The sequence below is a fragment of the Panulirus ornatus genome, chromosome 6, assembly GCF_036320965.1.
Source record: "Panulirus ornatus isolate Po-2019 chromosome 6, ASM3632096v1, whole genome shotgun sequence".
NCBI classification, from domain to species: domain Eukaryota; kingdom Metazoa; phylum Arthropoda; class Malacostraca; order Decapoda; family Palinuridae; genus Panulirus; species Panulirus ornatus.
In genome coordinates this window covers 31,702,583-31,725,098 of record NC_092229.1, presented here as the reverse complement: position 1 = coordinate 31,725,098, position 22,516 = coordinate 31,702,583, and the positions used below count along the sequence as shown (strand labels likewise).

The 22,516-nt window shown below is 40.5% G+C and overlaps 1 protein-coding gene across 1 annotated transcript in view; it reads right to left on the bottom strand.

Moving 5' to 3' along the window:
* Nucleotides 1–22,516, bottom strand: part of LOC139748897 (S1 RNA-binding domain-containing protein 1-like) — a 714,827-nt gene that overhangs the window by 472,911 nt on the left and 219,400 nt on the right. The window contains exon 5 of the mRNA XM_071662261.1: nt 1,566–1,746. Coding sequence (XP_071518362.1) covers nt 1,566–1,746 — 181 coding nt within the window. The remainder of the gene's footprint in view (nt 1–1,565; nt 1,747–22,516) is intronic.

The window sequence follows — 22,516 nt, the reverse complement described above, 5'->3', positions numbered from 1 at the left end:
CTAACAAAGCTTCTGATAGTTTTGAATAATTGTAGTATATCAACTTTCTCTTTTCTAAGCTAAACTGATTCTATTTATTTGATTGGTTCTCTTGGAATTTGCTTTTCAGCTAAGGAATCATCATGGTAGCTCAATGCCACACTCTCTCCATTCTGTTTATTCGTTTTTTAGGTAGAGTCATGAAAATTAAACACAATATTCATAATGGGCATGAACCAATGCCAATGAACTGTTTGAGTAAGAGTGATTTTATGAAACTTGATTTTGAAATCCATACCTATGAATCGTAGAATTTTGTTTGTTTTTTCAAATTTACTTCCTTTTGGGTCATCACAGAGTTTTACGCCCAAGTGTTTTTCCTTACCTTTTTGCAGTTCAACAAAATTCATACAGTAGCTTGCCTTTTCATTTTTACTACTGATATAGAAACCTTTGTACTTACTGATATCAAAATTCACTTGTCACCTATGAGCCCAGATGTTGAGGCTGCAGATGTTCAAGTTTATTTACAGATTTATTTCCAAGCTTTACATCATAAACAAATCTTGATATAATGCAGCCCATTAATAGTACCAGTATTATGCATGATCTTTGCAGCACACTACCTGTTACATCTAACCATTCTGAGGCTCAACCTTCAAACACAACTCACACCCCTTTGTTTGCAACCAGCCTATCAATTTTCCATCCACCAAAGTGCAACACCAAGAATACCACGTTATTTAATTCTTGCAAATAACCTTTGATGTAAAACCTCATCAAATGCTTTTTGCAAATCTAGATAGATGACATCAATAGCTTTACTTTCATCGAAAAAACTATGACTTTTTATATGAAATACGATCATTCCCCTTGCCTCGTCTAGTGAATTGCATGTGTTCTACAGTACAATCCAGATTTTCATTTTCTTAATATGTAACTTAAGTTCATCTGCATACTGTAGGCCTGTAAGTTCACCTTTTCCAGGGAAACACCTGAATACACAAGCACAGAAATGTCAAGACTTCACCAGCAAGGTATTGCAGACATCATGCCAACAGTCTGTGAAACAGTTGAAGTCAACCATAAACTCACAATAATGATGGCTGAAAAGCGTGACTATTTGTAACTCAAACCCCCTCTGGTGCTTTGTTATTTGTGTGAACTAACAACAAATCCCTCAGAAATAAATAACATTAAAGAAACCGGAAATAAAACTGGTCCCAAAGAAACACTGTCATATGGACTATCCCCTCTCCACCTTCTTATGAATTTAGTGGACTGCTTCCTCCATACTGCTTACACATGAACGTAAAAAAATGGATAGTGAAAGATATATGCTGGAAAGAATGCAAATATCAAAAATCATACACTGATGTACTCTTGGAAAGTATTCTTTAACTAACAAAAGACATTTGACCCACAAACTGAAATAATGTTTCAAACTATACTGCATAAATGTTTACCTAAAGACAAACAATTGTGGAATCTTATGCTTTCTGGCTACAAATTTTTGAAGGTTCTCTGTACCTTTCCACAATCAAGAATTTTTTAGATAATGCCTAAATAGCCTTCCTGGTACTCACCAAGTCTTTCCCAACTGTCTTCTGTGCTCATCATGACCAACTGTGTTCGGTAATAATGGGGTGGAGCTAATCCTAACCACTTTTGTTGGCAGAAATTGAAAAAGTGGACATACGTATTATCTGGGATGACAATCTTCACAGAAAGTACACCCTGGTGTTCCCCACGATTCATAGCCAGCATCTGGAACCAAAAGAAAACAGCCATTTCAAGTCATTCATACATTAACTAATTCTGTATGAACTTTTATTTTTCTAAATCATCACAAATACTTTCACACTACTAGAAATGAATTATACCTTAAAACGTGTAAGCTTTGCAGTTTGAAAAACTTTTCTCTTCATGGCAGAGTCCCATAAGGAATGTGATATCTGTTGGATATTTGGAGGTTTAGGATCTTTTAACATTCCAAAACTGGAGGAGCATTGCTAGCTTCACATCTGTTATTAACCACGAACCTCTGATGGTGGCAAATCATCTGTTCCAGGCCCACCTCCAATTAATCACAATCTACCACAATGATGATGGAACATACCTACTCACTCCAAAGAACTGATTTCCCAGGCAGCTCAGACATCACAGATCACACACAAATGTCTAAAAGCAGTCACTGCTGGTAAAAAGAAAGGTCCTATGAAAAGAGAGGGAAAGGCAAGAATGGGGTAAGAAAACCAGAAAACTGCTTGCAGGTCAACACCTCAGATAAGGTGTTTTCAAATTTCAGATCATAAATTTTTCTTCTCTGCTGGTTTGTCCCATAAGCAATGAAAACATATCCAAACAAAGTGGAGGACTTGAAGCTAAAACTTCCAGGTAATTGGATAACCACCAAAAATGGAAATATATAACTTTAAAGGCAAACCAGAAACTGACTATCCTAAAAGAGAAATTTTGGGTCTTACAGGGTAGATTCACCATATCCAGGTAAAGAAAATACTCTATGAAGGTGTCTGATGAATGCAAAAAAACCTCTTCTGTTGGTTGACTCCAATGTTAAGTTTCTATGAAGAATGCCAAAGATATCTGTTAATTTCCTCCAATGTCTGGTTAGGAGATATCTTAGGAGATAATGTAAAGACCTGGTTGAATTAGGATTATGAATTTCTTAATCTAAGTAGAAATGTTCCTAGTTGAATGAGATTCACAGATTGCTGGGTGGAAAAATAAATTATTTGAAAAACTCTTCTTCCAAATGATATAAAACTTTACAAAGGAAAAAGGTGCTTATCTCTTGAGAAAGTCTTCCATGAGTTGGGGCCTGAAGCACTATCTACAGACTTAAAATTTGCATACTTAACCAAGAATCTTGGGTTTGGTTTATCTTTGCCTATATATTACCATAAAAAAGAAAACTGTCCTTATGCAATCACCGCATATATTTCACTAATGAGATACCACAGAACAAAAAGTATTAATCTCTTGAGGAAGTCTTTCAAGAAGTAAGGATAAATAGGGGTAGTCATAAACTTAATTTTATACTTAGCCCATAAGCTATCAAAAAGCAAACTGTTCTTGTACCATAATAACATTAGTTTTCATAATGATACACTTAAGAGGTTTACTGCCAATAAATCTTTCAGACTAAAATGCCTATGACTTTTGAAAGGTCCCACTTGAATTGCAGGAGGAAAGAAACAAAAGTATCTTCAAGATCATCAGAGAAGTTTACTGCACAAGGGCCTAGTTTGTGATAATATCCATGAGGTCTTCATGAATAGCACTCTTACACATCATAAGAAAAGGACTACATAGGAACTCCGTTATAAAGTTTCTGTCACGTCTGAGTAATCAGATTTTTTGAGGAAGGACTAAGGGCTTTCCAGATGAATGGTATATCTTGAGAAGTTTTTCAAAACCTCTGACTGAAAAGAGGTAAAAGAAAAAACATACTGACAGGCTCCAGAACCCAGTGCTATTAGGGTTGGGGTGATGTAAAAAAAAAAATCTGAGGTATCAACCAATGAGTATAATATAACTGAAGAGGGGTGTCCCTATAATGTTATATGTTCTAATCTTTTTTTTTTTCGCTGTCTCCCGCGTTTGCGAGGTAACACAAGGAAACAGACGAAAGAAATGGCCCAACCCACCCCATACACAATGTATATACATACACGTCCACACACGCAAATATACATACCTATACATCTCAATGTACACATATATATACACACACAGACACATACATATATACCCATGCACACAATTCACACTGTCTGCCTTTATTCATTCCCATCGCCACCTCGCCACAAATGGAATACCATCCCCCTCCCCCCTCATGTGTGCAAGGTAGCGCTAGGAAAAGACAACAAAGGCCCCATTCGTTCACACTGTCTCTAGCTGTCATGCAATAATGCCCAAAACCACAGCTCCCTTTCCACATCCAGGCCCCACACAACTTTCAATGGTTTACCCCAGACGCTTCACATGCCCTGATTCAATCCACTGGCAGCGCGTCAACCCCAGTATACCACATCGATCCAATTCACTCTATTCCTTGCCCGCCTTTCACCCTCCTGCATGCTCAGGCCCCGATCACACAAAATCTTTTTCACTCCATCTTTCCACCTCCAATTTGGTCTCCCACTTCTCCTCGTTCCCTCCACCTCCGACACATATATCCTCTTGGTCAATCTTTCCTCACTCATTCTCTCCATGTGCCCAAACCATTTCAAAACCATTTCTTCTGCTTTCTCAACCACGCTCTTTTTATTTCCACACATCTCTCTTACCCTTACATTACTTACTCGATCAAACCACCTCACACCAAACAATGTCCTCAAACATCTCATTTCCAGCACATCCACCCTCCTGCGCACAACTCTATCCATAGCCCACGCCTTGCAACCATACAACATTGTTGGAACCACTATTCCTTCAAACATACCCATTTTTGCTTTCCGAGATAATGTTCTCGACTTCCACACATTCTTCAAGGCTCCCAGGATTTTTGCCCCCTCCCCCACCCTATGATTCACTTCCGCTTCCATGGTTCCATCCGCTGCCAGATAAACTCCCAGATATCTAAAACACTTTACTTCCTCCAGCTTTTCTCCATTCAAACTTACCTCCCAATTGACTAAACCCTCAACCCTACTGTACCTAATAACCTTGCTCTTATTCACATTTACTCTTAACTTTCTTCTTTCACGCACTTTACCAAACTCAGTCACCAGCTTCTGCAGTTTCTCACATGAATCAGCCACCAGCGCTGTATCATCAGCGAACAACAACTGACTCACTTCCCAAGCTCTCTCATCCACAACAGACTTCATACTTGCCCCTCTTTCCAAAACTCTTGCATTCACCTCCCTAACAACCCCATCCATAAACAAATTAAACAACCATGGAGACATCACACACCCCTGCCGCAAACCTACATTCACTGAGAACCAATCACTTTCCTCTCTTCCTCCACGTCCACATGCCTTACATCCTCGATAAAAACTTTTCACTGCTTCTAACAACTTGCCTCCCACACCATATATTCTTAATACCTTCCACAGAGCATCTCTACCAACTCTATCATATGCCTTCTCCACATCCATAAATGCTACATACAGATCCATTTGCTTTTCTAAGTATTTCTCACATACATTCTTCAAAGCAAACACCTGATCCACACATCCTCAACCACTTCTGAAACCACACTGCTCTTCCCCAATCTGATGCTCTGTACATGCCTTCACCCTCTCAATCAATACCCTCCCATATAATTTACCAGGAATACTCAACAAACTTATACCTCTGTAATTTGAGAACTCACTCTTATCCCCTTTGCCTTTGTACAATGGCACTATGCACGCATTCCGCCAATCCTCAGGCACCTCACCATGAGTCATACATACATTAAATAACCTTACCAACAGTCAACAATACAGTCACCCCCTTTTTTGATAAATTCCACTGCAATACCATCCAAACCTGCTGCCTTGCCAGCTTTCATCTTCCGCAAAGCTTTTACTACCTCTTCTCTGTTTACCAAATCATTTTCCCTAACCCTCTCACTTTGCACACCACCTCGACCAAAACACCCTATATCTGCCACTCTATCATCAAACACATTCAACAAACCTTCAAAATACTCACTCCATCTCCTTCTCACATCACCACTACTTGTTATCACCTCCCCATTTGCGACCTTTAATGAAGTTCCCATTTGCTCCCTTGTCTTACGCACTTTATTTACCTCCTTCCACAACATCTTTTTATTCTCCCTAAAATTTAATGATACTCTCTCACCCCAACTCTCACTTGCCCTCTTTTTCACCTCTTGCACCTTTCTCTTAACCTCCTGTCTCTTTCTTTTATACATCTCCCACTCAATTTCATTTTTTCCCTGCAAAAATCATCCAAATGCCTCTCTCTTCTCTTTCACTAATAATCTTACTTCTTCATCCCACCACTCACTACCCTTTCTAATCAACCCACCTCCTACGCTTCTCATGCCACAAGCATCTTCTGCGCAATCCATCACCGATTCCCCAAATACATCCCATTCCTCCCCCACTCCCTTACTTCCATTGCTCTCACCTTTTTCCATTCTGTACTCAGTCTCTCCTGGTACTTCCTCACACAAGTCTCCCTCCCAAGCTCACTTACTCTCACCACCCTCTTCACCCCAACATTCACTCTTCTTTTCAGAAAACCCATACAAATCTTCACCTTTGCCTCCACAAGATAATGATCAGACATCCCTCCAGTTGCACCTCTCAGCACATTAACATCCAAAAGTCTCTCTTTCGCGCGCCTATCAATTAACATGTAATCCAATAACGCTCTCTGGCCATCTCTCCTACTTACATACGTATACCTATGTATTTATTTTTACATTATTATACTATGTCGTTGTCTCCCGCGTTTGCGAGGTAGCGCAAGGAAACAGACGAAAGAAATGACCCAACCCCCCCAAATACACATGTATATACATACGTCCACACACGCAAATATACATACCCACACAGCTTTCCATGGTTTACCCCAGACGCTTCACATGCCCTGATTCAATCCACTGACAGCACGTCAACCCCGGTATACCACATCGCTCCAATTCACTCTATTCCTTGCCCTCCTTTCACCCTCCTGCATGTTCAGGCCCCGATCACACAAAATCTTTTTCACTCCATCTTTCCACCTCCAATTTGGTCACCCTCTTCTCCTCGTTCCCTCCACCTCCGACACATATATCCTCTTGGTCAATCTTTCCTCACTCATTCTCTCCATGTGCCCAAACCACTTCAAAACACCCTCTTCTGCTCTCTCAACAATGCTCTATTTATTTCCACACATCTCTCTTACCCTTACGTTACTTACTCGATCAAACCACCTCACACCACACATTGTCCTCAAACATCTCATTTCCAGGCCATCCATCCTCCTGCGCACAACTCTATCCATAGCCCACGCCTCGCAACCATACAACATTGTTGGAACCACTATTCCTTCAAACATACCCATTTTTGCTTTCCGAGATAATGTTCTCGACTTCCACACATTCTTCAAGGCCCCCAGAATTTTCGCCCCCTCCCCCACCCTATGATCCACTTCCGCTTCCATGGTTCCATCCGCTGCCAGATCCACTCCCAGATATCTAAAACACTTCACTTCCTCCAGTTTTTCTCCATTCAAACTCACCTCCCAATTGACTTGACCCTCAACCCTACTGTACCTAATAACCTTGCTCTTATTCACATTTACTCTTAACTTTCTTCTTCCACACACTTTACCAAACTCAGCCACCAGCTTCTGCAGTTTCTCACATGAATCAGCCACCAGCGCTGTATCATCAGCGAACAACAACTGACTCACTTCCCAAGCTCTCTCATCCCCAACAGACTTCATACTTGCCCCTCTTTCCAAAACTCTTGCATTTACCTCCCTAACAACCCCATCCATAAACAAATTAAACAACCATGGAGACATCACACACCCCTGCCGCAAACCTACATTCACTGAGAACCAATCACTTTCCTCTCTTCCTACACGTACACATGCCTTACATCCTCGATAAAAACTTTTCACTGCTTCTAACAACTTTCCTCCCACACCATATATTCTTAATACCTTCCACAGAGCATCTCTATCAACTCTATCATATGCCTTCTCCAGATCCATAAATGCTACATACAAATCCATTTGCTTTTCTAAGTATTTCTCACATACATTCTTCAAAGCAAACACCTGATCCACACATCCTCTACCACTTCTGAAACCACACTGCTCTTCCCCAATCTGATGCTCTGTACATGCCTTCACCCTCTCAATCAATACCCTCCCATATAATTTACCAGGAATACTCAAGAAACTTATATGTATATCTCGCTTTTTAAACCAGGTATTCCCAATCACCAGTCCTTTTTCAGCACATAAATCTACAAGCTCTTCACCATTTACATTTACAACACTGAACACCCCATGTATACCAATTATTCCATCAACTGCCACATTACTCACCTTTGCATTCAAATCACCCATCACTATAACCCGGTCTCGTGCATCAAAACCACTAACACACTCATTCAGCTGCTCCCAAAACACTTGCCTCTCATGATCTTTCTTCTCATGCCCAGGTGCATATGCACCAATAATCACCCATCTCTCTCCATCAACTTTCAGTTTTACCCACATTAATCGAGAATTTACTTTCTTACATTCGATCACATACTCCCACAACTCCTGTTTCAGGAGTACTGCTACTCCTTCCCTTGCTCTTGTCCACTCACTAACCCCGACTTTACTCCCAAGACATTCCCAAACCACTCTTCCCCTTTACCCTTGAGCTTTGTTTCACTCAGAGCCAAAATATCCAGGTTCCTTTCCTCAAACATACTACCTATCTCTCCTTTTTTCACATCTTGGTTACATCCACACACATTTATACACCCCAATCTGAGTCTACGAGGAGGATGAGCACTCCCCGCGTGACTCCTTCTGTTTCCCATTTTTTAGAAAATTGATATTACAAGGAGGGGAGGATTTCTGGCCCCCCGCTCCCGTCCCCTTCTAGTCGCCTTCTACAACACGTGAGGAATGTGTGGGAAGAATTCTTTCACCCCTATCCCCAGGGATAATATTTTTTTTTTCTGCTTTCTCGGTCTCCTGCGTTTGCGAGGTAGAGCAAGGAAACATACGAAAGAAATGGCCCAACCCACCCCATACACATGCATATACACACGCCCACACACGCAAATATACACACCTACACAGCTTTCCATGGTTTACCCCAGACGCTTCACATGCTCTGATTCAATCCAGTGACAGCACGTCAACCCCGGTATACCACATCGATCCAATTCACTCTATTCCTTGCCCTCCTTTCACCCTCCTGCATGTTCAGGCCCCAATCACACAAAATCTTTTTCACTCCATCTTTCCACCTCCAATTTGGTCTCCCACTTCTCCTCGTTCCCTCCACCTCCGACACATATATTCTCTTGGTCAATCTTTCCTCACTCATTATCTCCATGTGCCCAAACCATTTCAAAACACCCTCTTCTGCTCTCTCAACAACGCTCTTTTTATTTACACACATCTCTCTTACTCTTACGTTACTTACTCGATCAAACCACCTCACACCACACATTGTCCTCAAACATCTCATTTCCAGCACATCCATCCCCCTGCGCACAACTCTATCCATCGCCCACGCCTCGCAACCATACAACATTGTTGGAACCACTATTCCTTCAAACATACCCATTTTTGCTTTCCGAGATAATGTTCTCGACTTCCACACATTCTTCAAGGCTCCCAGGATTTTCGCCCTCTCCCCCACCCTATGATTCACTTCCGCTTCAATGGTTCCATCCGCTGCCAGATCCACTCCCAGATATCTAAAACACTTTACTTCCTCCAGTTTTTCTCCATTCAAACTTACCTCCCAATTGACTTGACCCTCTACACTACTGTACCTAATAACCTTGCTCTTATTCACATTTACTCTTAACTTTCTTCTTTCACACACTTTACCAAACTCAGTCACCAGCTTCTGCAGTTTCTCACATGATTCAGCCACCAGCGCTGTATCATCAGCGAACAACAACTGACTCACTTCCCAAGCTCTCTCATCCCCAACAGACTTCATACTTGCCCCTCTTTCCAAAACTCTTGCATTCACCTCCCTAACAACCCCATCCATAAACAAATTAAACAACCATGGAGACATCACACACCTGTGCCGCAAACCTACATTCACTGAGAACCAATCACTTTCCTCTCTTCCTACACATACACATGCCTGACATCCTCGATAAAAACTTTTCACTGCTTCTAACAACTTGCCTCCCACACCATATATTCTTAATACCTTCCACAGAGCATCTCTATCAACTCTATCATATGCCTTCTCCAGATCCAGTGTGAATTGTGTGGATGGGTATATATGTATGTGTCTGTGTGTGTATATATATGTGTGCATTGAGATGTATAGGTATGTATATTTGCGTGTGTGGACGTGTATGTGTGTACATTGTGTATGGGGGTGGGTTGTGCCATTTCTTTCGTCTGTTTCCTTGCGCTACCTTGCAAACGTGGGAGACAGCGACAAAGCAAAATAAATAAAATAAATAATATATATATATATTTTTTTTTTTTTATTATACTTTGTCGCTGTCTCCCGCGTTTGTGAGGTAGCGCAAGGAAACAGACAAAAGAAATGGCCCAACCCCCCCCATACACATGTATATACATACGTCCACACACGCAAATATACATACCTACACAGTTTTCCATGGTTTACCCCAGACGCTTCACATGCCCTGCTTCAATCCACTGACAGCACGTCAACCCCGGTATACCACATCGCTCCAATTCACTCTATTCCTTGCCCTCCTTTCACCCTCCTGCATGTTCAGGCCCCGATCACACAAAATCTTTTTCACTCCATCTTTCCACCTCCAATTTGGTCTCCCTCTTCTCCTTGTTCCCTCCACCTCCGACACATATATTCTCTTGGTCAATCTTTCCTCACTCATCCTCTCCATGTGCCTGAACCATTTCAAAACACCCTCTTCTGCTCTCTCAACCACGCTCTTTTTATTTCCACACATCTCTCTTACCCTTACGTTACTTACTCGATCAAACCACCTCACACCACACATTGCCCTCAAACATCTCATTTCCAGCACATCCATCCTCCTGCGCACAACTCTATCCATAGCCCACACCTCGCAACCATACAACATTGTTGGAACCACTATTCCTTCAAACATACCCATTTTTGCTTTCCGAGATAATGTTCTCGACTTCCACACATTCTTCAAGGCTCTCAGAATTTTCGCCCCCTCCCCCACCCTATGATCCACTTCCGCTTCCATGGTTCCATCCGCTGCCAGATCCACTCCCAGATATCTAAAACACTTCACTTCCTCCAGTTTTTCTCCATTCAAACTCACCTCCCAATTGACTTGACCCTCAACCCTACTGTACCTAATAACCTTGCTCTTATTCACATTTACTCTTAACTTTCTTCTTTCACACACTTTACCAAACTCAGTCACCAGCTTCTGCAGTTTCTCACATGAATCAGCCACCAGCGCTGTATCATCAGCGAACAACAACTGACTCACTTCCCAAGCTCTCTCATCCCCAACAGACTTCATACTTGCCCCTCTTTCCAAAACTCTTGCATTCACCTCCCTAACCACCCCATCCATAAACAAATTAAACAACCATGGAGACATCACACACCCCTGCCGCAAACCTACATTCACTGAGAACCAATCACTTTCCTCTCTTCCTACACGTACACATGCCTTACATCCTCGATAAAAACTTTTCACTGCTTCTAACAACTTGCCTCCCACACCATATATTCTTAATACCTTCCACAGAGCATCTCTATCAACTCTATCATATGCCTTCTCCAGATCCATAAATGCTACATACAAATCCATTTGCTTTTCTAAGTATTTCTCACATACATTCTTCAAAGCAAACACCTGATCCACACATCCTCTACCACTTCTGAAACCACACTGCTCTTCCCCAATCTGATGCTCTGTACATGCCTTCACCCTCTCAATCAATATCCTCCCATATAATTTACCAGGAATACTCAACAAACTTATACCTCTGTAATTTGAGCACTCACTCTTATCCCCTTTGCCTTTGTACAATGGCACTATGCACGCATTCCGCCAATCCTCAGGCACCTCACCATGAGTCATACATACATTAAATAACCTTACCAACCAGTCAACAATACAGTCACCCCCTTTTTTAATAAATTCCACTGCAATACCATCCAAACCTGCTGCCTTACCAGCTTTCATCTTCCGCAAAGCTTTTACTACCTCTTCTCTGTTTACCAAATCATTTTCCCTAACCCTCTCACTTTGCACACCACCTCGACCAAAACACCCTATATCTGCCACTCTATCATCAAACACATTCAACAAACCTTCAAAATACTCACTCCATCTCCTTCTCACATCCCCACTACTTGTTATCACCTCCCCATTTGGACGATTTTTGCAGGGAAAAAATGAAATTGAGTGGGAGATGTATAAAAGAAAGAGACAGGAGGTCAAGAGAAAGGTGCAAGAGGTAAAAAAAAGGGCAAATGAGAGTTGGGGTGTGAGAGTATCATTAAATTTTAGGGATAATAAAAAGATGTTCTGGAAGGAGGTAAATAAAGTGCGTAAGACAAGGGAGCAAATGGGAACTTCAGTGAAGGGCGCATATATATATATATATATATATATATATATATATATATATATATATATATATAGTTTGAAGGAAAAAGAAAATATATATATATATATATATATATATATATATATATATATATATATATATATATATATATATATATTTCTTTTTTCAAACTATTCGCCATTTCCCGCATTAGCGAGGTAGCGTTCAGAACAGAGGACTGGGCCTTTGAGGGAATACCCTCACCTGGCCCAATTCTCTGTTCCTTCTTTTGGAAAATTAAAAAAAAACGAGAGGGGAGGATTTGCAGCCCCCCGCTCCCTCCCCTTTTAGTCGCCTTCTACGACACGCAGGGAATACGTGGGAAGTATTCTTCCTCCCCTATCCCCAGGGAAAATGTGTATATATATATATATATATATATATATATATATATTGGCGGAATGCGTGCATAATGCCATTGTACAAAGGCAAAGGGGATAAGAGTGAGTGCTCAAATTACAGAGGTATAAGTTTGTTGAGTATTCCTGGTAAATTATATGGGAGGGTATTGATTGAGAGGGTGAAGGCATGTACAGAGCATCAGATTGGGGAAGAGCAGTGTGGTTTCAGAAGTGGTAGAGGATGTGTGGATCAGGTGTTTGCTTTGAAGAATGTATGTGAGAAATACTTAGAAAAGCAAATGGATTTGTATGTAGGGATAAAATATATATATATTTTTTTTTTATTATCCTTTGTCGCTGTCTCCCGCGTTTGCGAGGTAGCGCAAGGAAACAGACAAAAGAAATGGCCCAACCCCCCCCCATACACATGTATATACATACGTCCACACACGCAAATATACATACCTACACAGCTTTCCATGGTTTACCCCAGACGCTTCTCATGCCTTGATTCAATCCACTGACAGCACGTCAACCCCGGTATACCACATCGCTCCAATTCACTCTATTCCTTGCCCTCCTTTCACCCTCCTGCATGTTCAGGCCCCGATCACACAAAATCTTTTTCACTCCATCTTTCCACCTCCAATTTGGTCTCCCTCTTCTCCTTGTTCCCTCCACCTCCGACACATATATCCTCTTGGTCAATCTTTCCTCACTCATCCTCTCCATGTGCCCAAACCACTTCAAAACACCCTCTTCTGCTCTCTCAACCACGCTCTTTTTATTTCCACACATCTCTCTTACCCTTACGTTACTCACTCGATCAAACCACCTCACACCACACATTGTCCTCAAATATCTCATTTCCAGCACATCCATCCTCCTGCGCACAACTCTATCCATAGCCCACGCCTCGCAACCATACAACATTGTTGGAACCACTATTCCTTCAAACATACCCATTTTTGCTTTCCGAGGTAATGTTCTCGACTTCCACACATTCTTCAAGGCCCCCAGGATTTTCGCCCCCTCCCCCACCCTATGATCCACTTCCGCTTCAATGGTTCCATCCGCTGCCAGATCCACTCCCAGATATCTAAAACACTTCACTTCCTCCAGTTTTTCTCCATTCAAACTCACCTCCCAATTGACTTGACCCTCAACCCTACTATACCTAATAACCTTGCTCTTATTCACATTTACTCTTAACTTTCTTCTTCCACACACTTTTATATATATATATATATATATATATATATATATATATATATATATTTTTTTTTTTTTCTCATACTATTCGCTATTTCCCGCGATAGCGAGGTAGCGTTAAGAACAGAGGACTGGGCCTTTGAGGGAATATCCTCACCTGGCCCTCTTCTCTGTTCCTTCTTTTGGAAAATGAAATGCTCTTGGACACAGTACTCAGAAAGCAAGTCGTTGTGAGGATTCAGCTTCTTCTACCATTCAGTACCTTAATAACAACATACAAATGTAAAGAGTTTTTTAGTAGATAACAACATTTTAGATTTTTTTTTTCATATGTAATTGCTTTTTCCAACTTTGTATAGGAAACATCAGGAACGTGATAATACTGGCCTCACTTACACATCTCCACTCTCCAGCTGTCAAGTATGATTTACTGAAACCAGCACTTACCATCCACAACCAGGTCTTTTAGATTGCTTCATATGCTCTGGATCAGTCCATTACCATCTTGTTGATCCTATATTTCACATGAATCCAGTTCATTCTATCCTATGCATGCCCTTCATTTTCCTGAATGTTTATGCCCCAGTACCCCAAAGCCTCCTTCAGTCATTCCTTTCATCTCCTTCTAGGTCTCCCTATTCCCATTTGTTTCATCTACTTTTAATATTTAGATCCTCTTAGTCAGTCTTTCTTTGCTCATCTTTGTTATATATATATATATATATATATATATATATATATATATATATATATATATATATTTTTTTTTTTTTTTTTTAATACTTTGTCGCTGTCTCCCGCGTTTGCGAGGTAGCGCAAGGAAACAGACGAAAGAAATGGCCCAACCCCCCCCCATACACATGTATATACATACGTCCACACACGCAAATATACATACCTACACAGCTTTCCATGGTTTACCCCAGACGCTTCACATGCCTTGATTCAATCCACTGACAGCACGTCAACCCCGGTATACCACATCGCTCCAATTCACTCTATTCCTTGCCCTCCTTTCACCCTCCTGCATGTTCAGGCCCCGATCACACAAAATCTTTTTCACTCCATCTTTCCACCTCCAATTTGGTCTCCCTCTTCTCCTTGCTCCCTCCACCTCCGACACATATATTTTCTTGGTCAATCTTTCCTCACTCATCCTCTCCATGTGCCCAAACCACTTCAAAACACCCTCTTCTGCTCTCTCAACCACGCTCTTTTTATTTCCACACATCTCTCTTACCCTTACGTTACTCACTCGATCAAACCACCTCACACCACACATTGTCCTCAAACATCTCATTTCCAGCACATCCATCCTCCTGCGCACAACTCTATCCATAGCCCACGCCTCGCAACCATACAACATTGTTAGAACCACTATTCCTTCAAACATACCCATTTTTGCTTTCCGAGATAATGTTCTCGACTTCCACACATTCTTCAAGGCCCCCAGAATTTTCGCCCCCTCCCCCACCCTATGATCCACTTCCGCTTCCATGGTTCCATCCGCTGCCAGATCCACTCCCAGATATCTAAAACACTTCACTTCCTCCAGTTTTTCTCCATTCAAACTCACCTCCCAATTGACTTGACCCTCAACCCTACTGTACCTAATAACCTTGCTCTTATTCACATTTACTCTTAACTTTCTTCTTCCACACACTTTACCAAACTCAGTCACCAGCTTCTGCAGTTTCTCACATGAATCAGCCACCAGCGCTGTATCATCAGCGAACAACAACTGACTCACTTCCCAAGCTCTCTCATCCCCAACAGACTTCATACTTGCCCCTCTTTCCAAGACTCTTGCATTTACCTCCCTAACAACCCCATCCATAAACAAATTAAACAACCATGGAGACATCACACACCCCTGCCGCAAACCTACATTCACTGAGAACCAATCACTTTCCTCTCTTCCTACACGTACACATGCCTTACATCCTCGATAAAAACTTTTCACTGCTTCTAACAACTTTCCTCCCACACCATATATTCTCAATACCTTCCACAGAGCATCTCTATCAACTCTATCATATGCCTTCTCCAGATCCATAAATGCTACATACAAATCCATTATATATATATATATATATATATATATATATATATATATATATATATATATATATATATATATATATATATATATATATATATATATATATATATATATATATATATATATATTATATATATATATATATGCTTAATATATTCCCTGGGGATAGGGGAGAAAGAATACTTCCCACGTATTCCCTGCGTGTCGTAGAAGGCGACTAAAAGGGAAGGGAGCGGGGGGCTGGAAATCCTCCCCTCTCGTTTTTTTTTTTTTTTTAATTTTTCCAAAAGAAGGATATATATATATATACATATATATATATATATTTTTTTCTTCAAACTTCGCCATTTCCCACGTTAGCGAGGTAGCGCTAAGAACAGAGGACTGGGCCTTTTTTGGAATATCCTCACCTGGCCCCCTCTGTTCCTTCTTTTGGAAAATTAAAAAAAAACAAAAAAAAAAAAAACGAGAGGGGAGGATTTCCAGCCCCCCGCTCCCTTCCCTTTTAGTCGCCTTCTACGACACGCAGGGAATACGTGGAAAGTATTCTTAATCCCCTATCCCCAGGGATAATATATATATATATATATATATATATATATATATATATATATATATATATATATATATATATACATACATACACACACACACACACATATATAGATATATATACATATGAACAATGTAAGAAATAATTTTGAAAACTGAAACTTCTAGCTTGAAATGAAATGAAAAATGAATGTCACATAATGGTTCAACCTCTGGCTATGGAAAAGGGAAATGTATAATTCATTTACACAAACGTCAATAGTAGTTTTCATCAATTTAACCACTGTATCATACTGCCTGGTCCACTTCTCTTATCATGAAACAGGAATATTGGCTTATGATGTTTCTCAATTTTCTTCATTACACAAAGTACAACCATATCTTGGATACATGAGGGTAGGTAGTTGGTCATCCGCCATAATAAAGCCTTGACAGACCAAAAATTTATCTGGACCTCAACTTTTCCAGTACATTTATGAAAAAAACACCTTTTTGCTTTCCATCTCTATCACTTTGAAAAAAAACTCCCTTTGTTCACATTTCAATGAAAGAATAAGCTTCAATGTCTAATCATATGTAATCATATGTTCTAATCATATGTAACAATTACTAAACCCTGAAAAAACAAACCATCTGTGAAAAATGTTTTCCATCCGGTTGCAACAATTCTAAACAAGCACAAAAGAATCTGATGCAACTGCCCTCATGTTGAAAACGGTAGAGACATATGGTACTAGTAACATAGTAACCTTGTTGGAAAGAGACCCACCTGGAGTGCCACTCCTTGGGAAAAATTCTCACTGAAAGCATCTGCACCAATACGCAATTACACTGGTACTGTCCCTGATCTTGATGCACTGTCAGTGGAGACCTTGCACATTCATTGAAAATAAGATGCTCAGAGGAAAAAGGTCTATGAGCATTATCAAGAAATAGCCTTTTTTTTCTACTCTAAACAAACGAGGGTGCAAACTTGCTTGAATCTCTGTTCATCAGGCATCAGACAGCAACAGCAAAATTTCTGTCAGAAATAAAATTCTGATTCAGGATATCCTAAGAAATGAAAACCATGGAACCAGTAGTTAATTTTTTGTTCATGATCCTCTGGAAAAGAATGTCTTATCCTTGATAAGTGTATCAACCCAGGCCACCAGAGATGAACTTGGGCTCTCAATGGTATGGCTTTTGGAGAATGTTTATGTTAGTCCACCAAAGTAAGGTCTGAAAAGTTTTGAGGACAAAATTCTTAAATTTACTGCAGAAATAATCTGTCTATCCAAAACATAATATTTTTGGCTTGCACTTCAACATGTTACTGCACAGGCCTGTAAGACTGAACTTCCCAAAAACTAAATCAATTACCACTGAGACACCAAGGTGTGGGGCCTTACAGCCAATGTAGTAAATGGGATGTCCAGGGCTTTGTCCCTGGGAAGACAGACATTTGCCTGAAAATATCCATCTATCCATATAGAGCTCTGATTGGAAATGAAGGTCTTGTACTGGTTACTACTGAACCCACTTCTTGCAATGTGCTCAAAACTCAAAGGTCCAGTCTAGTACATTCCTACTCTCTTAATTTGTAGGGCTAAGAAGAAGCTAAAGGGCATTACCTTGAAATGTCAGACCTTGGGTGCAAAAGTAAATGTAAAAAAATTTCTTACTCTAAGGTAAACCAGAGTATGTCACTAAGCATCCTTTAAGTCTAGGCTAATGTCAAGTTGTTTTACTGAAAGGTCTGGTGAATGCTCTGTAGAGCAGTCACTCGAACCTGCATTTCAGGATCTGAATAATTTAGCTAGGACAAAGCCCACCTAATTGTTTTTGTGTTTGATTCTTTTTTGGGTCCAAAGTAAATTAATTGATCAAATCTAGTCCCACTGCAAAATCTATTAAGTCTAGGCTAATGTCAAGTTGTTTTACTGAAAGGTCTGGTGAACGCTCTGTAGAGCAGCTACTTGAACCTGCATTTCAGGATCTGAATAATTTAGCTAGGACAAAGCCCACCTAATTCTTTTTGTGTCTGATTCCTTTTGGGGTCCAAAATAAATTAATTGATCAAATCTAGTCCCACTGCAAAATCTATCAGTCCTTGCTTTACAAGTCTATGGTGTAATTCTGTGGAAGATGAACTGGGGTTGCCTAAATATTTTCCATAACGGGGGTGACAGAATTTTAATGCCACCGTAGCCTTCTTTTAACAGCAAATATGCTCACTTGCTGAATTTGCAGAAATCTCAAAGTGCTAGTCAACCCTAGAATAAAAAGGAGACATTTTGGAAAAAATAATTCCTGAAGACCCAGCTTGATTTCTCTGAAATAGCTGCATCAAAAGGGCATTTCTGCCAATGGAAGAGGTGGGGTTAGAATCACAAAGCTTTTACTTCTAAGAGGAGTAAGAAGCAAAGATATAACACCTACAATCACCTCCAATGTCAGGATTGACAATATCTTGAACATGCTGTCTAATCAAGCAGCTCCCAATGCAGCTCCCTTCAAATACATTCAATTAAAGAGAATTTCTTAAGATTCATGGTTCTAGAGGATCTACATCAATTAACCTTTTGAATGGGCTCAGGGCAGGTGCACATGAGGATAAGGAATGTCACAGCTCTGAGTATACTGTTGCTTAGAGTGTGAATGAAATATCTCTGTAGAGAATTCAAAGCTATTTTAAGGCTTGTCCCAATGAACTCCAATCCAAGAAAGCACTTTGAAGATGAGGGAATGTTTCACATAAAGCACAAACATCTGTGGAGATTTTGAGTAAGACTTCTAAGATATGAAGGGGGATAAATTAAACAATATAAAAGTCAAAAAATCTCCAGGTCCAATTTGACTAGGCAGTCTTTCAAGGGAAAATCTACAACAGACTGAGCATTCTAATCCAAAAACACTGCTTTAAAAAAGCCAATAACAACATCTAATCTTCTTGGTTGATGAAAGACTCAAATTTATAACTTCTTTATATATCACCGTTAGCCAGAAATTTCTCCAAGCGAAGAAGGTAGTCTAGAAGGCATGTAAAAGAGATGGGGGCAGCTGGTGGGTTGTCTAATTCAGTATCTTGTGGAGGCAAATGTAAAGATTTGCAGAGGTTTTGAAAAAGAGGAAGCAGTGTTGGGGCAAAGAGAGTGATGAGAGTAAGTGTGCTTGGAAAAGAGAACTGTGAAGAAATACAATGAGAGAATGAATGTACAATGGCAAAAGGTGATATAGAATAAAGCAAACGGTCTCCCCACTCTCCTTTTTCCCTCCACTTCTGACACATATATCCTTTCTGTCAACCTTTCCTAATTCATTCTCTCCCTATGTCCATACCATTTCAGCATGCCATCTTCTGCTCTCTCAACCGTAATTTTTTTGCTACTACACATCTCTCATACGGGGGGTGGAAATCCTCCCCTCTCTTTTTTTTTTTTTTTTTTTTTCCAAAGGAAGGAACAGAGAAGGGGGCTGGATGAGGATGTTTCCTCAGAGGCCCAGTCCTCTGTTCTTAACGCTACCTCGCTGACGCGGGAAATGGTGAATAGTATGAAAGAAGAAAGGTATTACAGTGGAATTTATTAAAAAAGGGGGTGACTGTATTGCTGACTGGTTGGTAAGGTTATTTAATGTATGTATGACTCATGGTGAGGTGCCTGAGGATTGGCGGAATGCGTGCATAGTGCCATTGTACAAAGGCAAAGGGGATAAGAGTGAGTGCTCAAATTACAGAGGTACAAGTTTGTTGAGTATTCCTGGTAAATTATATGGGAGGGTATTGATTGAGAGGGTGAAGGCATGTACAGAGCATCAGATTGGGGAAGAGCAGTGTGGTTTCAGAAGTGGTAGAGGATGTGTGGATCAGGTGTTTGCTTTGAAGAATGTATGTGAGAAATACTTAGAAAAGCAAATGGATTTGTATGTAGCATTTATGGATCTGGAGAAGGCATATGATAGAGTTGATAGAGATGCTCTGTGGAAGGTATTAAGAATATATGGTGTGGGAGGAAAGTTGTTAGAAGCAGTGAAAAGTTTTAATCGAGGATGTAAGGCATATGTACGTGTAGGAAGAGAGGAAAGTGATTGGTTCTCAGTGAATGTAGGTTTGCAGCAGGGGTGTGTGATGTCTCCATGGTTGTTTAATTTGTTTATGGATGGGGTTGTTAGGGAGGTAAATGCAAGAGTTTTGGAAAGAGGGGCAAGTATGAAGTCTGTTGGGGATGAGAGAGCTTGGAAAGTGAGTCAGTTGTTGTTCGCTGATGATACAGCGCTGGTGGCTGATTCATGTGAGAAACTGCAGAAGCTGGTGACTGAGTTTGGTAAAGTGTGTGGAAGAAGAAAGTTAAGAGTAAATGTGAATAAGAGCAAGGTTATTAGGTACAGTAGGGTTGAGGGTCAAGTCAATTGGGAGGTGAGTTTGAATGGAGAAAAACTGGAGGTAGTGAAGTGTTTTAGATATCTGGGAGTGGATCTGGCAGCGGATGGAACCATGGAAGCGGAAGTGGATCATAGGGTGGGGGAGGGGGCGTAAATTCTGGGAGCCTTGAAGAATGTGTGGAAGTCGAGAACATTACCTCGGAAAGCAAAAATGGGTATGTTTGAAGGAATAGTGGTTCCAACAATGTTGTATGGTTGCGAGGCGTGGGCTATGGACAGAGTTGTGCACAGGAGGATGAATGTGCTGGAAATGAGATGTTTGAGGACAATGTGTGGTGTGAGGTAGTTTGATCGAGTGAGTAACGTAAGGGTAAGAGAGATGTGTGGAAATAAAAAGAGCGTGGTTGAGAGAGCAGAAGAGGGTGTTTTGAAGTGGTTTGGGCACATGGAGAGAATGAGTGAGGAAAGATTGACCAAGAGGATATATGTGTCAGAGGTGGAGGGAACGAGGAGAAGAGGGAGACCAAATTGGAGGTGGAAAGATGGAGTGAAAAAGATTTTGTGTGATCGGGGCCTGAACATGCAGGAGGGTGAAAGGAGGGCAAGGAATAGAGAGAATTGGAGCGATGTGGTATACCGGGGTTGACGTGCTGTCAGTGGATTGAATCAAGGCATGTGAAGCGTCTGGGGTAAACCATGGAAAGCTGTGTAGGTATGTATATTTGCGTGCGTGGATGTATGTATATGCATGTGTATGGGGGGGGTTGGGCCATTTCTTTCGTCTGTTTCCTTGCGCTACCTCGCAAACGCGGGAGACAGCGACAAAGTATAATAAAAAAATAATAATAATAATAAATATATATATATATATATATATATATATATATATATATATATATATATATTTTTTTTTTTCATACTATTCGCTATTTCCCGCGATAGCGAGGTAGCGTTAAGAACAGAGGACTGGGCCCTTGAGGGAATATCCTCACCTGGCCCTCTTCTCTGTTCCTTCTTCTGGAAAAAAAAAAACGAGAGGGGAGGATTTCCAGCCCCCCGCTCCCTTCCCTTTTAGTCGCCTTCTACGACACGCAGGGAATACGTGGGAAGTATTCTTTCTCCCCTATCCCCAGGGATATATATATATATATATATATACATATAAATATATATATATATATATATATATATATATATATATATATATATATATATATATATATATATATATATATATATATATTTTGAGTGGGAGATGTATAGAAGAAAGAGACAGGAGGTCAAGAGAAAGGTGCAAGAGGTGAAAAAGAGGGCAAATGAGAGTTGGGGTGAGAGAGTATCATTAAATTTTAGGGAGAATAAAAAGATGTTTTGGAAGGAGGTAAATAAAGTGCGTAAGACAAGGGAGCAAATGGGAACTTCAGTGAAGGGCGCAAATGGGGAGGTGATAACAAGTAGCGGTGATGTGAGAAGATGGAGTGAGTATTTTGAAGGTTTGTTGAAAGTGGTTGATGATAGAGTGGCAGATATAGGGTGTTTTGGTCGAGGTGGTGTGCAAAGTGAGAGGGTTAGGGAAAATGATTTGGTAAACAGAGAAGAGGTACTCAAAGCTTTGCGGAAGATGAAAGCCGGCAAGGCAGCAGGTTTGGATGGTATTGCAGTGGAATATATTATAAAAGGGGGTGACTGTATTGTTGACTGGTTGGTAAGGTTATTTAATGTATGTATG